Raw genomic sequence first — 15,789 nt, 5'->3', positions numbered from 1 at the left:
ATAAAATGTACCAACATGTATTCCTAATTAAAATGTCTGAAAGCACAAAGGGGTGTATCTCCACCAGTGCACGTCAGACGAGAAGATCATTACTCTGCATTTTGAAAGAGCTTCACCCTTAGGCATTTAGATAAGTTTGCTTCTTTCTGCTGATTGAACACCGTGGTGATATCAAAAGAGCTGTCTGGGCCCTTCAGAAAGAAGATTGTAGCAACTAATGAGTCAATTAAAGGATATATAGAGATGTCTATCAAGAATTTAATATCAGCCATTCTATTGACCACAAAATTATCTACCAGTGGAGATAATTCAAAGCAATTCTCAATGTGCCCCGGTCTGGCTCGCAAAGTAATTTAAAGCAGAGATCTATGGTGCGGTTTTAGTGCCAAAATTAAGACTATTACACACCCAGTGGCAGCTACTTATTTGTTGCAGGAAGCTAACATCAAAACCGAAGCTGGCTACTGCTCTGGTTAATGGAGCAAAAACAATCACTTTAATTAAAAAAATTACCAGCAGGAAATCCTGCTGTGAAATTGAAAAGATTAAATGAAAAAAAAACAGTCAAAATCAGTGGGTGACCAGCCTAGATATGCCATTACCCTCTCCAATGCTAACGCTACCCTCTCTGATGCTAACTCTAGCCTACCTGTGCTAATGGACAGCAGAGGAAGTAGTGAATCCAGTAGGTGACCAGCCTAGACATGCTAATCACTAGCCTCACCAATAACGCAGGTGATTACTCTCCTTCTTATTTGCCAGCGCCATCCGCTCAGTTATTGGTGTCGGCCTACCATTAACCATAGCAGTAGCCGGCTTCGGAATTGAGATAGCCTCCTGCAACAAATAAGTAGTAGGATGTGCAACAGTCTTAATTTTGGCACTGAAACCGCGCCAAAGAGAGCAGAAAGCGGGATGCAGGAACCCTAAAGGATAATCAAGACATCTAGAGCAGGCAGCACCACCACAAATAGAGGGCATATTTGGCATAAACTAAATCCTATGGTTAGACCTCCTGCATAATTTTAGCATAATTAGCATAATTTTAAACACTGAATCAAGGTGATATTATCCTAGACGATACATGTATGCAGACAAAAGGCTGACACTGCACATAGCTGTCATGAGATAGTAACTAAAAGGCAATAGTTTATTCTTAACATGTCATTCTCATTGGTCCCATTTACATCAAGCAAATCAAAGAATGCACTCAACGTCTGAGCAGTGAACATGTTTAATGGAGCTTTTACCTCTTCAGACACATTTTGGCTCACTGCTGGGATCGTTTTTCTCTTGTCTCAGAGTCTGTGAGCGTGTCAAAGTGGGGCGCACCCGTCAGACAGAATCTGCCCCCTACCCCCCCCCCCCTGGCTAGTTTCTGCCGGTAAGGGAACCCACTTCTCACCACGCAGTGCTTCTAAATATAGGCTCCTTCCCTCTGTCTCACTGCTCCTCCCCTCTGATGTTACTGTAGCCTAAAACAAGCCTAAAAGGTGTACTTTACTAATGGTAAAATGCACAATCATATAATACAATGTATTTCATCCTAATTTCCGGACCTAAAAACACTCATTACAGTTTGCAGCATGAAAGGTAAACATTTGGACCCATTCAGGAAGATTTATGCTAATTGGAATTTTAAAGTTAACAAATTAACAGATTGATGAGAGTATTCTATATAATAATTTAGGAATATGTTTGATGTGTTATGTTATGTTTCTCATATTTGTATATTAAAATCATGGGGGGAAAAAATGCAGCTTTTTTAAAGACATATATTTTGGAGCTTGTTATTGGAAAGGGCAAATGATGCAAATACTAAAGCTTTATCTTGACGTATAGCATTCACAGACGTTTCCAAAGATGCTCACAGAACTGTGAAAGTATCAAGACCGGAAAGGCTGTAAGAAGATAGCAAAGCTTTTCAGGCAGACTGTAATGTGATTAAGAAACCGAGGTTACCAGAAATGGTGGCAGTCGAGCTTGGCTCTTAAAACAACACAAAATCAATTCCTCAAAAAGGCTCTCACTGGGAACAGAGGAGGCTGATAGAAAGAAGCACTTGTCCTCAAAGGAACACTATCAAGATCTGTCATACTCTGGGGTACTTTGAGGTTCTAACAATGTAGCCACACCCAGACATAAAGCCATCTATGGCGCATTCATAGTATATGAAATGAACCTCTTTAAAGTGCATTTTCAGAAGTTTTTTGTGTACTTTGTTGCAGGCTTTTAGGTTCACACAGAAATGTTGTTTGTAGGGTAAATACTATTGTTCATCGTAAATAAGTTAAAAAAACTTTTGAAAGTTGTTCAATGTTTAAAGTTGTTCCAAGTTGGGGTGACTTTGGCTTAGTGGGTGGAAAGGTTTGTCTTGCAATCGGAAGGTTGTGGATTTGATCTATAATCAGTGTATGACTGTGTGCATGTTAGTAAGTGCAATTGGGAGAATTTGACTCAAGTGTGGATCACTTTATGTGATCAGTATGACAAGAAAAGCGCTATTTAAATTCAGCCCATTTAACATAAAGAAATGCTTTGCAAAAAAAAACAGTAACAATGGAGATCTTCTTTGAGGCATGAAAGGAAAAGGTTCCTCTGAATCTTCACATTCAACAGTCAATACACTTTTGAACGCAGACCAATACATTCACTCTAAAGAATAATCTATGCAGAAAAGCTGGGTGAAAATCCCTCTGTGAAATTTGTCAAAGGGAGGATTCCCAAACTCTTGATCTCAAACACCCCCAAGAGTTTGGCCTTTCTTGTTTTTGTTTTTGTTATTTAGACATGTTAAGGGATAAAACATAGAGCCTGCTTTGCTTTAAACCTTCAACAGATTACTCTGTCTTCACCTTTTTCGAAGTTATCCTAATTTTTGATGTTGGTGCATGCCTAATTCTAACAGAAAATATTCCATCAACGAATGTCACATAAGACTGCATGTTGTTGATAGGAGTAGCCACCTTAAGAGACGGGAGGCACAGTAGGGCTTCACCATCCTCACTAAAAGAGCCGTTCAACCTACGTATGAATTTACACAAAAACTATATGCATTGCAAACATGCACTTGCAAAAGGATACCTCTGAATTATGCATCATTACTTGCTACCTCAAGCTTTTCAGCTGTTTGCTTCCCAAAATTGCATGGCTGTATATAGTGTAATATACATTACTGTAGTATGACTTTAAACACAATGTCCATACTCCAAAACCCTCCAACGAGGTTAAATTAAAAGGAGAGTGAACCAGAATTCATCAGTGATGAAAATTCTAAACAGGTTTTAGTGTTTAAAAAAAATCATTTAAGTCTTTTCTGTTTACAACAAATAATCATCCATTTCCACAGTAAAAGATCAGCTGCTTTGTAATAAATATCTGACCTAAAGATCAAAATCTGCAACGCTACATGTCTAAGATAACTTAGGACTTGTTACTCTAAATAAAGAAATAAGTAATTCTCATTACACATAACATTAGATAGCAAATTTGATAATAATCTCTCAAAAAATAAATATTTTTTGTACTAAGAAATAAATGTTATTTTATGCATCCATGTGTAATTGTAAATCTCAAACAATGAGCTATGTGTTGACTTACGCCACTGGATCATTGCTGATTATAGCCTCAGTTAATCGTTTATTTTACCTTCTTAACATGTATCCTAATTATAGCTAAGTCAATTAATGTTGAAAAATACATAAAAAAGAAAAGAAAATGCCCAACATAGTTTTATGCAGATAAAAAAAAAGCTTTTGAAGACTTTCTTCTCAGTCTTTCGTTCATTATATTCAGCTCCGTTTCCCTCAGTCATCTCTCCTTCTTTATCCTCTTGCTTGCAGAGTTTTCTTCATCGTTCCCTTTTCCTGATTTTCTTCCTTTTGCTGGGCAAGCTTCTGTAGGCAAGACACGACTGCTCACTGGGCCATTTGGACCAAAACCGCCTTCCAGGCTCTGTCTTTTTCGTAATCCTGCAGCGTCCCGTTGGGCATCTGCTGCTGATGCATTAAAACACAAAAGTGAAGCACATATCAAAGGACTAAAATGAAAAAAAGGCATCTACTTTATTAATCCCTTTGACTTAAATTGCTTGTTAATCGTTATGTTGCTGTGTCTAAATGAGATTTAAACGCTTTACAGCTCTTAAAACCCCCTGAAATAGAACTGCATGTGTCAATTGAGAATGACCTATGGTCTTTTCTGTGTCCACAGCCTCTGTTTAAACCTACCGTACCTCAACATGGTGAGTTGTGGTCTGCATGCTGTCCTCGCACTCTGGAGCCCCCATGCGGAGTCGACTCTTATATGCTGCACAGTGCACCACAGTGGCTGAAGTAAGTACTGCCTGCACCAGCAGCAGCACCATCAGAATCAACAGCAGGATGTCATAGGATTGCTGGGACACACACACACACACACACACACACACAAACCCAGAATATTTAATGGGATTTCTCATGAATAGCTTTCACTGCTTTCAAAACTCCACTCATTTGTCTCACAGTCAACATGGAGTCAAGGCCGACCCTGTTTTATCTTTACAACTCTGCACGTGTTCAGACCGTTTCTTAATTGAGCTCACCTTCGCTGTAGGCACATCATGGAGGAAGATTTCTATAAAACTGATCACACTGCTGGAAAGGAACCCCGAGGCTGAAAAGAGGAGGGGAGACGTCACGCTGCTGATGGCAATCAGCACCTCCACCTGAGTCAACACAAAGAGAAACAATGCAAGAGCTAAGAGAAAATTAATTGAAGCTTGTCGGGGGAAAGAGGACGCAGGCCTGAAATGTGAAGTAGGAAGCTAATTATCATCTTGGTGAAAAAACTTCTGAAGAAACCAGCACAGAATTGGAAAAACTGAAATTTTGGGATTTTAATTAATGCTAGAATTTAAAAATAGTTTACCTGATCAAACTGACCTTTTACTGTGGAATATTTTGTTTTTAACTGCTGTTAAATGGCTCAAACACTGTTTCTCAAGTGTTTGAGCCATGGTCTCACAGACAGACTGCTTTGTTAAATCTGTTATTTTCTTCTTAGAAAGGTCAGGGTGCTGCTGTCAATTTTAAATCATTATTTCTGACTTCACAAGTTTTGTCTTAGCTTTTGTCAGACTTTTGGTATTAATATAACAAATAACTAAATAAAGTAAGTCATGGATCCACTTTCATAGAATTGGATGAGGTAAAGTTTATATTTTAAAGATTAAATGACACGATTTGTAGAGACGTGCAAAGTACCTCAGTTCAATACATAAATAATTAGTTACAAATACATGTTTTACATGTATCGTGTTTTTAATAAAACTGTTGTAACTACTTTAAATGAATTCAAAATGATATATTTAAATGTATAACTTGTTTATATAACACAAAAATACTTTAATTTATTACATTTAATAATTTTTTTTAATAGAACCTAATGTTAAAATCATATTTAATAGTTTCAGTATTTATATCGCTATTTCATATTCCCTGTGCTACAGACTATCATGGAATAATTTATACTGTCAATATTGGTCATGAGATAGACTCCAGCATCTCATCAGTGAACCTGCACAGCAACTCAGCAGCAGACCATTAGCCTTGACTTTATTTTCTATATAAAAATAAACTTATTTTGCTTATTGCTCCTTGATATACAGTACAACCAACAGACTTCAGAAATTATCTAATTTGGTTGAATGCATATACATGCCACATTTTTAAAATCTTTATTAGAAAATTAAATCATCTATCCTTTTCTTTCCACTTCACAATTATGTGCTACTGAGTGTTGGCTGACTACAACACCAATTAAGTACATTGAAGTTTATGCTTATAAAATTACAAAAAAGAGGGCTTGAATTTGTTTGCCAGGTGTTGTAATAGGACTATATTAATAATATTTTTTTACCAACATGTTTCTTCTGATATAATATAATATTAATTTTTTTATTAGTTTTTGAAAGGCAAAATATTAGTTAAAACCATATAAATTATTTGATTTAAAATTGATAATCTTTTTACATTGTCATACTGTCTTTTTGAGAGATACCTGTCATCATAACTGGACTGAATCAAACCAAACCGTGTGCAACTGGATCCATTGAGTACAACCATGTTATTCAGTTGAACTACAATGAATCACATTGATTTGACAATAATCAAATCTGTTTGACTTGTAAAATGTACTGAGATGACATTTGATATAAAACTGTGCCAAAAAAACAACAACAACAGAATAAGTTGAATTCAGTGTTATAGGAGTCGTTTATGCTTGGTACCCATTCTTTTTTTTCCTCTCTTTCATGTTTTAAAAATGAAGTGTAAAAGAGAATATCATATGTATGTTGCCCTAATTAATTGCTTTTTGACTTTTGAAATTCAAAAACTAAACTTATTTTTGTGATTTTACAAGAGCTAGAAAATGTTCTCAACTCACCAGACACTTGTTGGGGTATTCTGACACAACATGACTGGCGATTGCACTTGGAAAACACTGTAAAGGATTAGATTATAAATTTAGTTCACTTCTGGCTTCCTTTGAATTATCATTGTGAGATTGTATGTGCATCGGAGCAAGAGGGCTAGAAAACATACAGCGACAAGAATCCAGAAAAATGTGACTGACAAGTATGGACCAGGAAGCAGAGCGTCCATGTTTAGGGCGATAATCCCTCCGAATACAGCAGAGATTCCCACGATTACTTCGATCACCTATGATGGAAATATTTTCGCAATTAAACAACAAGTAGTAAACCAAATGCTCCATCATTTGCAACAAAAGTGAGAACTATACTCACAGAATACGCTTTAAGGAGTCGAGTGGGGAACACTGCAGGCTTTATTACCAAAGGTCTGTCATATGACTTTAAAATGCACAGAAAGGTTGGAGGGGGTTAGGCTGGAAGCAACATCCAGGAGAGGGAAGAGGCATTAGGGAGGAAAAACAAAAGCAATCAATCACACCTTCCTATGGCAGCAGCAGTTGTCTGCAGAGCGAGCAGACAGTATGACGGAGGTAGCCATCAACACCTCCAGCACAATCATCAAGATGAGGTTAAAGTTGATCTGGGAGCAGAATGAGGAACGTTAAAAGAGAAGAAAAAAAAAAGAACTCAGGCAAAGGAGAAGAAACAGAAAATGTTCTTCAGATACTAGAAGCCATCTTAGAATGAGGATGGATTTACATTGACAGCAGAAGGATTCAAGACCAGTTTACAACCAAACCAAACAAGACAGGTGGTCGTCACGGCAAAGGTCGACACATAGACAACCTGGAAGTCTGACACCTGTAACCATAATGGAAAAATACCCTTGTTATTGTTGCAACGTCTTTTAAATCCAAGCTACAGCTTTACATGAAAGGAAATAGCTCTAGTGCAGGGATCACCAACCTTTTTAAAAACTGAGAGCTACCAGTGCTGACCTTTCAACTAGAAGAGCCTGAGATCACCTTAACTTTATGTAAACTTAAACATTTGTCATGCTTTGTTATATATATTGTCATTTTTAAATCTATATAAATGCAAGTGTGATTAAAAGAGAAGAGAAACTGAATAAAATTAAGTTTTAGATGCAGCTCACTGGTGGAATGTGCTTTTTTTTTTTTTTTTGGCAGTCTTGTGGGCACCACATGTGGTCCTCGGGGGCTAATTGGTGCCCGCTGTTGGCGACCCCTGCTCTAGTGTATTCAGCCTTTACTCACTGCAACATGTCTTTTCCTGGCAATAGCAAAGCTGGCTATTGCTGCAGGGATGCCCTGTGAAGAACACCAGTATCTCAGACAATTTATTTCAAAGCAGATGTTATTACATTGAAAATTGCCGTGAAGCTCTGATTGAAATGTTGTTAATATGCTCAGTAAAGGTGATGCGGTGACAGCGATGGTCACTCACCGAGCCTGCAGCGCAACGCAAGTAGTCCATGGCAACAGGAAACACATTTCCCAGATACAGAGAGAATCCAGAAGTGATGAGCAGACTCCCCTGGGGATATATAAGCACATACATATAGAAGAGCAAACATGTATATACATCCACAGACCCATACTGTACCAGTCAGAAGTTTACTTCCAGTTATCATAAAAAATAAATGGGCTTCATTCGAGGCTTCAAATTATGCATTCCAGTCTTCGGGGGTAAATAATGATCCAGCGAATAGATTCAATGAACATTAATATGACAGAAAACTAAGAATCGGATCCATACATGGTCAAAATTAAACAATACATGGCAGCCATCCACAAGCATCATGCATAAGCATCATGCATAATTCTGGCAGGGTACATAACCCTTTTTTGGCAGAAGTGATGAAGTTTGTTAAAATTGATCAGTTTCCTGTGGAGCAGACCACACTTTTCAGTAAAAGCTGAAGTGAGGGCTTTCGAAAAGTTTAATTTAAGTGTGCTTTGGCTCTTCCAAAACTAACTGTGGCGTGTTGGATTGGATCGTTGTCCTCTTAGAACACCCAATGATGTCCAAATTCTAACTAAGCTGAAAAACAATTGAAAAATGGCAGAGATGATCCAAACTAACCTTCTGAAACTGCCAGAACTTCAGTGTCACTGTTCACAGTAAAACAAGTTTCACATTGCCATGAGTTGTGTGTCTAGTTAAAGGAGCATAGTGGAGGTTACAGGATATGCGCAGACGTCTGCCCCCTCTGGCGACAAGTTGAAATGACACCAGTGTTATGCACTTGCAGGGGAGAAGAGGACACGCATCTGCGACAGCACAGAGCTTTTGCTTAGAGACACAATGTCTTCTGAAGTAGGAAAGCTATAATAATTGAAGTTAGCATGTGTTCTCTTGCTAATGCATCGATTACGTCAGAGGCTCAACAAAGTAGCCAGGTGAACGGGAGCGTGTCACTCCCACACGTACGCCCAGAGGATGCGGCCCGAATCACTCTCTCATGAACTGATTAATGGAGCCTATAGAGCCAACTTCGGTAAATAGAGGAGAACTCATTTTACACGTCAGGCAATTGTAAGGGCACGTATGGGAAAGAAAATAAATAATATTTAACTTCAAAACTTGCATAATGTACCTTTAAAAATATACCCATGTTCCAAAACCTGTCCAAACAATGTCGACTAAAAATTTGCAGGTACGTTTTATCACATTTTTGTGGTTTAACGATTGAGCTCCTTAACCAGAATGAAAAGGTTTGGAGCAGTGAAAGTGAGGTTTTTAAGCCCAAGAATACTTCACCCAACTGTCAACTAGTGTAGGGTTGTTATACCTGACTGTTTTAAAAATTTAGTGTTTTGTATCGTCATTTCACACTGAGAGAAGAGGGATTCTAATGTATAAATAGTGAGCCCCAAATGAATATGCCGTACACAGAAATGATGAGTGGGTTAAAACCCCTGACTGGCACTGTACATTTAATTGAAGGTCAAACAGAATAAGAATTCCTTGGAAATAGTTAAAACATGAAGCTACTGAGAGGGATCTAAACAACCCACAGCCTGAAGTGAGATCCTGACAGAGAGGAAGCGTATCTAATCCGTCACTGACCTTCTTTCCTCACTCGTAAAGTGGAAGCACAAAACAAGAATTCTGTTGCCACGTTTCACTCAAAGCTCATAGGCTGGGAGGAAGGAATCCTCCCAACCTAATCAGTGCGTGTTATATGGACTGGACTGGTGAATTCTTCATTGTGCTCCCACTTTCCCTCCTTCCTGACCCCGTTTCCTCTCACCCCTATGAGGACACTGTAGAGCCAGGCCCTGTAGCTGAAGCAGGGATGCTTTAGAGGCTCCGGCTGGGCCAGCTGCAGGTCACTGGCCCTCACGTCCACTGTGTAGCTGTCGCGCTCTGGCCTTTCCCTCTCCACCCGCTCTAGCCTTCTCTCCAGACTCCTGTCTCCCCGCCGTCCCAGTGTCCCATTGGCTCTCTCCAGTGTGGACGTGCGGCTGTAGGTGAACTCTTCTCTGCCATCTTCACGCTGCATCTTCTGGAAGGACCTTTTAGCCAACTTTAGGGACAGAATGGAAAACACATTTAAAAAAAAAAAAATCCCTACAAATTGCAGTATCTTGCCAAAACCTTTATACCTCTTGAACTTTTATGCATTTTGTAACATTTACCAACACGACAGGATATAGTTGTGAGGTCAAAAGCAAAAATAAAATAGACAGTTTTCTTTTTTTTTTCCCCAGGGTATGTCTTAGCCAGCTTTACATATTGATTTGCACTGCTGACTGTTTATTCACAATTGTTTACATATACATTTGCAATATCGTACTTTAACTGTAATATGCAATTACCTTCCACTGCACTTTAATTTAAATAGCTCCAGTCCAAACTCTATTTATACATTTTATTGTAATAGCTACCTGTATATCATGCTCACAGTTCTGCCTATAGTAATAGCCATCTGTACATATATTCATAGTACATGTAAACTCTGTTATAATAATTATCTGTATATTATGCTATTGTACATATCTGTAAAACTCTACTCATAGTAATATCCACCTGTGTATTATATTCGGTACATATCCAGCTGTAAATTTTGTTCACAATACTAGCTATCTATGTATTATACTCATAGGACAAATCTATCAGTAAAATTCTGTCTATAATAGTATACATCTCTATATTTATTTAGTAAATAAATATGTCCTGTACTTATGGAACCACTGTTTATCCTGCACTTGCTGCTATTGCACTTCTGGTTAGACCTAAACTGCATTCCGTTGCCTTGTACCTGTACCTGTACCTGTGTAATGACAATAAAGTTGAATCTAATCTAATCTAATCTAATCTAATCTAATCTAATCTAATCTAATCTATACATATTCAGACTGATTGCTTTTGCCAGTCATTCATTACAAAATAGCTCAAGTTAAGTCAGATTTCGTGGAGAATGACTATTTTCAAGACCTTCGATAGATTCCCAGTTGGATTCAGGTCTGGACTTTGACTGGGCGGTTCTGACGCATGAACACACTTCATATAAATATATTCCATTCTCGCTCTGGATGTATGTTTAGAGTTGTCCTGATGGAAGGGGACCCTCCATCACATCCTTGTTTTTCCTCTTCCTAACTCAAACCAACGTTGCTGTCCCAGCTGAAGGCGTCGCCACAGCAGGATTTCGCCACCACCTTGTTTGAAAGTCGGGGTGGGCTTTTCAGGATGATGTTCAGCGTTAGTGTTTTTCCAACATTTCACACACAGGCAACAAAGTTAAATTCTGATCTTATCTGACTGGAACTCCTTTTTCCACATGTTTGCATATGTCTCCTGCAGGGCTTGTGGCAAACTGCAAACAGGACTTCTTATGGCCTATTTTTTCTATGATCAGGTCTTTCTTCTTGCCACTCATTCATTAAAGCCAGATCTGTGGGGAGTACCACTAATAATTGTCCTGTCCACAGGTTCTATCATCTGAGCTCTGCATCTTTGCATCCTCTCGGATGCTTCTCTTATTTACCCTCCTCTTGCCCGGCCTGTGAATATAGATGGGGAGCTGTGTCTGAGTATTTTTGCAGTTGTGCCATATTCTTTGCATATTTAGACAATGTATTGAACAGAGCTTTGTTAGATATTCAAAGCTTTGGGTGTTATTTCATGAGTCAGCCCTGTTTTAAAACTTCTCCACCACTTTATTTATCCCTGACCTGTCATGTTCCTTGGCCTTCATGATGCTGCTTGTTCACAAATTTTCTCTGACGTGAAGCCTTTGCATAGAAGCGTTCTCAGATGACATTACACACAGGGAAACTCAATTTACTTCTTTGGTGACTTCCGAAGGCAGCCTGTTTAAATCATTGTAATTTAAGGGTATCACATAGGAAAGAGAGGAATACACAACAATAACAGTTTGTTTTTTTCATCCTGAACTTTGTTGCACAAGTGTAAGACGTTTCATTGTTCTGTTACATAAATACTGGATAAAATACTTTCAGGCTGGTGCTTGTATCGTTACAAATTGTGGAAAAGTTCAAGGCAAATTAATAGCTTTGCATGGTCCTGCATTGTCCTTGTCAGTAAAATCTCCATTTTTTTTTTCACTGTCAGCTTAAAATCCAATAAAAGTTTAACATGTAGGTTTGGCGCAAAGCATTTAAACAAAAAAAAAAGGCATAGCAGGCTATTAATTATTATTATTATTTTTTTGGTTAAGACACGGATGACACGTGACAATATATTTCTAGTCAAATAAACACATTCGACACACTTTCTATGCTTACCTGTTGTTGCGAATCCGCCCTTAGAGAAGTGTCTTCGATCGAAACACCAGGCACAAGGCAGCTTATTTATCTCTGTAGCCGCTGCTGCCTCATCGCCTCATCTTTCTCCCACACACATTACTTCTTCCTCTTTAACTGCACTCCCTGTTTCTGTTCTCTCTCTCTCTCTCCCTCCCTCACTCTCTCTTTGACACTACGCGAGGTTTCTCAGAGGCAGTTCGGAAAAAGTTTTTGGTGCCCTTCAAAGCGTGGAGCTTAAACACATGGCTGTTGTGCAGCCAGCCTACTTTGTGCCAAAGGGAGAGCGCCTGTGCATGACAACAAGGGGGAGGATGAAGGGGCTCGCGTTAGGGGCAGAGTTAGTAGGGCAGACACCCCTATTTTACCCCATCCCACCCCCTTGCTCTTGCACACAAATACACTCAAATATGTGCACTTCAGCCCACTTAGACAACTGAACAATGAGGCCTTCAGAACAGAACAACTTAGAACGTTTCCACATCGCCCAAAATCAGTGTCAGATACAATTAATTGGGGACAGTTTGCATTTGTCCCCTTGCGTTGCATTATCAGTCACAACTTCCCCCTGTTGTTACTTAAGTGCTTCGCTCGCAGTTCACAGCTCAGTAAATTAAGATGCCCAGCAGCGCTTTAGAAAAGGGGCGACAGAGACATTTCCATGGCTTTATTACAAGCTCTCCTGTCTGGCAGAGATAATCTAACCATGGGTCATTTTTCTGGAGCTAAAAATGAATTTTGGGAGGAAGAATCCTGCCGATGGGGACACTCTGAGAGGGACTGTTCATTGCGTCTACTGTCAGACCTGCGGCTGTATGTTGCACCAGTCAGCCTTTAATGCAGCGCAGCATTCCCAGCGCCGTATTGTTCTCAGGCAGCTGCAACCATGGTGACGCCTAAACAACTGTCCCTCAATTACAAACAGCGTGCGCCCTCCAAGGGAGACGTGCACTTTGCAAGAGTCTCCAAAAACAATGGAAGGGATCTGAGAAAGTGACTAGCCAAAGCACAAAACAACTCTAGAATACTAATTTCAGCAAATGACCCATATTTGCAACAACCTGAAACATAATATAGACATAACTTCAAAATATGTTTTTTTTTTTTTTTTAAAAACATGCACCAGCCTTAAATGATTTCTTTATTTATGAGGCTGAAATCATTTAAAGGTACGGAAGAGGATAGGGCTTTTCAAAAAAATAAAAATAAAAGTCTATTCAATTCTGACTTTAATCTCAGAAATCTGACTTTTTTCTCAGAATTCTGAGATTAAAGTCAGAATTATGACTTTTTTCTCAGAATTATGACTTTTTTCTCACAATTTTGAGATTAAAGTCAGAATTATGACTTTTTTCTCAGAATTATGACTTTTTTCTCACAATTTTGAGATTAAAGTCAGAATTCTGAGAAAAAAGTCAGAATTGAATAGACTTTAATTTTTTTTTTAATGGTCCTAATCCTCTTCCGTATAAAGGGAGACAATCAAGCAAAGCAAAATGACCAACAAAATGCTATCGATCCGCTTTAACACTCATTGAACAGACTGGTTTATTTAAAGCAAAACGTACGGAAGAAAATTATTAAAAGTGGTCAAGAGACATTTGCAAAGAATGCAAGTGCAACGTGTTGAACTGGGCTGCAAGATGAGATTAAAAGTGATATCAGGCCAAGTATTTCATTCTTCTAAATCTGTTGGCCATGCTGCCCTAACTTGATTTTTTAGCTCCTGACCTAAAACTAGTCTCATTGCCTTTAGAGGATGGTGATTTTGAAGCGTGCAAACTGGGCTCTGACGTGCTGCCAGTTCTGTTGAAGCCCCCCCCCCCACCCCCCACCCCCCGTTTGAAGAGAGGACCCACAAGCAGAACCAAACATAGAAGCAGATAGAAACCTTTTCCTTTCCCTTTTTTACCAAACCAAACTGGAGCTGTTTAAAACACACAGAGAACATTGGAGAGGAGGCTGAATATGATCTAAAAAGCCAACTGAAAGCAGATGTCCATCCAAATATCTGGCTGAAAAGATCTTGGCCACAGTCAGCACCAGGGCAAACTAAAGAGTCAGAGGAGGGCAGAGAAAGTCAGGGTGCGGATTTACAGAAGCATTTGACGGCAAACACAACAGAGATATATTGGTGACTGAATGAGGTGGTAAAAAAGGACAGAGAACAAGACTAAGGGAAGCATAAACTGCAGCCCTTTTTATTTTTGGCTGTCAGTATTATTCTTCCCCCGTTTCATTTATTTTGTTGATGCTGTTTTTTTTTTGCACTGAAAAACCTCTCTGGCAACTAAAAAGTAAAACTGCTGAGCGTGGTTCTAATAGAGGTTTCTTTTTTCTAAAAGCAGGTGGGCTCCTCTCCACTGTTTCCACATGCTTGCTCAGGATGAGGGATTGCTGCAGAGTCAGCTGAGTTCCCTTTGACAAAGAGTTTTCAACTAAATGGTATTTCATCATGAAATAAATTGGACTGTATCGCATTATAATTTGGACTGAACTGCACTGCACGTAGTTTGAGCAGAATTGAAGTGTATGGCTGAATTTTTGTTCACTTTTGTTTTAATGTGTTGCAGTCTGTGGGCTTTTTGCTTGTATTCATGATGGATCTACTTCGACACACCCTCTGTCATCTGGACAAGGCAGGCAGCACTGTGAGGATCACGCTCTTTGTTTTCTCCAGTGCATTTCATGGTTCAGCCGTGAGTTGCAGTTGCAAGTAGGTGCACGGTTTAAATTGCTGATTGGGAGGCCCCGCTTTGTGATTGCTTGCTCAGGACCTGCTGTCTGTTGAGAACTCTCTGGTTGTGCTAGCCTGTGACTTATCCTGCCATCTGTGAGGAGGCTCATCCGTTTAAACCGAGAACTGCTGAACTATTGTTTAAAGCAGAGTTATGTAGAATGAAGTACTCAGAGGGTTTATGTGGTGTAGTTTTGTCAGAAAATGTTTTTTGTACTTTTGTTTGCAGCGTTATTTGGCTTATGGGCCCTTATTAAGTGGTGAATCGGTTTAAGTTTTTGGAATTATCTTAGTGTGCTTTTACTGATTTTCAACTAATTAACTTGACATTTTTGTTTTTGACGAAACATACTTTCTGCTATCTGATAGAGTGGTATCATCGCACCTCGTTTCCTTTACCATTTCAGTCTGGTGCAAATATCAATTTAGTTCTAGTGTTAACATTAAAAAAGAGTGTGCTGTGTAAAACCCAAATTTTAACTTTAGTTTTGTTACATGCTGATGATGCCCTCCTGGCAAATTCTTTTCCTGGAAGCTGCCGGATCTGAACCACATCCCAACCCCCCTGCCCCCACACACACACACACACACACACACACACACACACGCACACACACACACACACACACACACACACACACACACACACACACACACACACTAACCTTCCTTCTGTTAGTCTATAAATCCCTGAATGGCTTAGCACCTAAATACATCACAGACTTGTTATCAGTGTATCAACCATCCAGACCATTAAGGTCTTCTGGCTCCAGCCTACTCTGCAGAACCAGAACCAGACATGGAAAAGCAGCATTTAGTTCCTATGCTCCTCTGATATGGAA

General features: G+C 39.2%; 1 protein-coding gene and 1 long non-coding RNA gene across 3 annotated transcripts; both read right to left on the bottom strand.

Annotated features, from left to right (window-relative positions):
* Nucleotides 1–1,119: 1,119 nt before the first annotated feature.
* LOC118567263 lies at nt 1,120–12,783 on the bottom strand. The gene is made up of 3 exons (XR_004933555.1): nt 12,770–12,783; nt 12,373–12,375; nt 1,120–2,401 (listed from the first exon to the last, which is right to left on the bottom strand). It is a non-coding gene; the product is annotated as an uncharacterized LOC118567263 (long non-coding RNA).
* On the bottom strand, nt 2,791–12,325 carry mlc1 (modulator of VRAC current 1). 2 transcript variants are annotated; one of them, XM_012860263.3, is made up of 12 exons: nt 12,193–12,325; nt 9,693–9,968; nt 7,883–7,972; nt 7,693–7,746; nt 7,175–7,276; nt 6,954–7,055; nt 6,788–6,853; nt 6,585–6,701; nt 6,427–6,483; nt 4,583–4,705; nt 4,235–4,396; nt 2,791–3,998 (listed from the first exon to the last, which is right to left on the bottom strand). In XM_012860263.3, exons 2-12 carry the CDS (start codon nt 9,942–9,944, stop codon nt 3,918–3,920), a joined length of 1,206 nt encoding a protein of 401 aa, XP_012715717.2. In that variant the 5' UTR covers nt 9,945–9,968; nt 12,193–12,325; the 3' UTR covers nt 2,791–3,917. The 2 variants fall into 2 exon arrangements, with proteins under 2 accessions (XP_012715717.2, XP_012715724.2); XM_012860270.3 differs by having other exon boundaries at nt 2,791–3,995.
* Nucleotides 12,784–15,789: the final 3,006 nt, after the last annotated feature.

Source organism: Fundulus heteroclitus, chromosome 2, assembly GCF_011125445.2.
Source record: "Fundulus heteroclitus isolate FHET01 chromosome 2, MU-UCD_Fhet_4.1, whole genome shotgun sequence".
Classification (NCBI taxonomy): domain Eukaryota; kingdom Metazoa; phylum Chordata; class Actinopteri; order Cyprinodontiformes; family Fundulidae; genus Fundulus; species Fundulus heteroclitus.
This window is presented reverse-complemented; position numbering and strand designations above follow the sequence as displayed.

Excerpts from the sequence above, each read along its gene's own strand:
- mlc1 (XM_012860263.3), bottom strand. The coding sequence starts at position 9,944 with ATGCAGCGTGAAGATGGCAGAGAAGAGTTCACCTACAGCCGCACGTCC. Across the intron at positions 7,277-7,692 it reads CCAGGAAAAGACATGTTGCA|GTGTCAGACTTCCAGGTTGT; the intron begins GTGAGTAAAGGC and ends TTATGGTTACAG. Across the intron at positions 4,397-4,582 it reads ATGATGTGCCTACAGCGAAG|CAATCCTATGACATCCTGCT; the intron begins GTGAGCTCAATT and ends TGTGTGTCCCAG.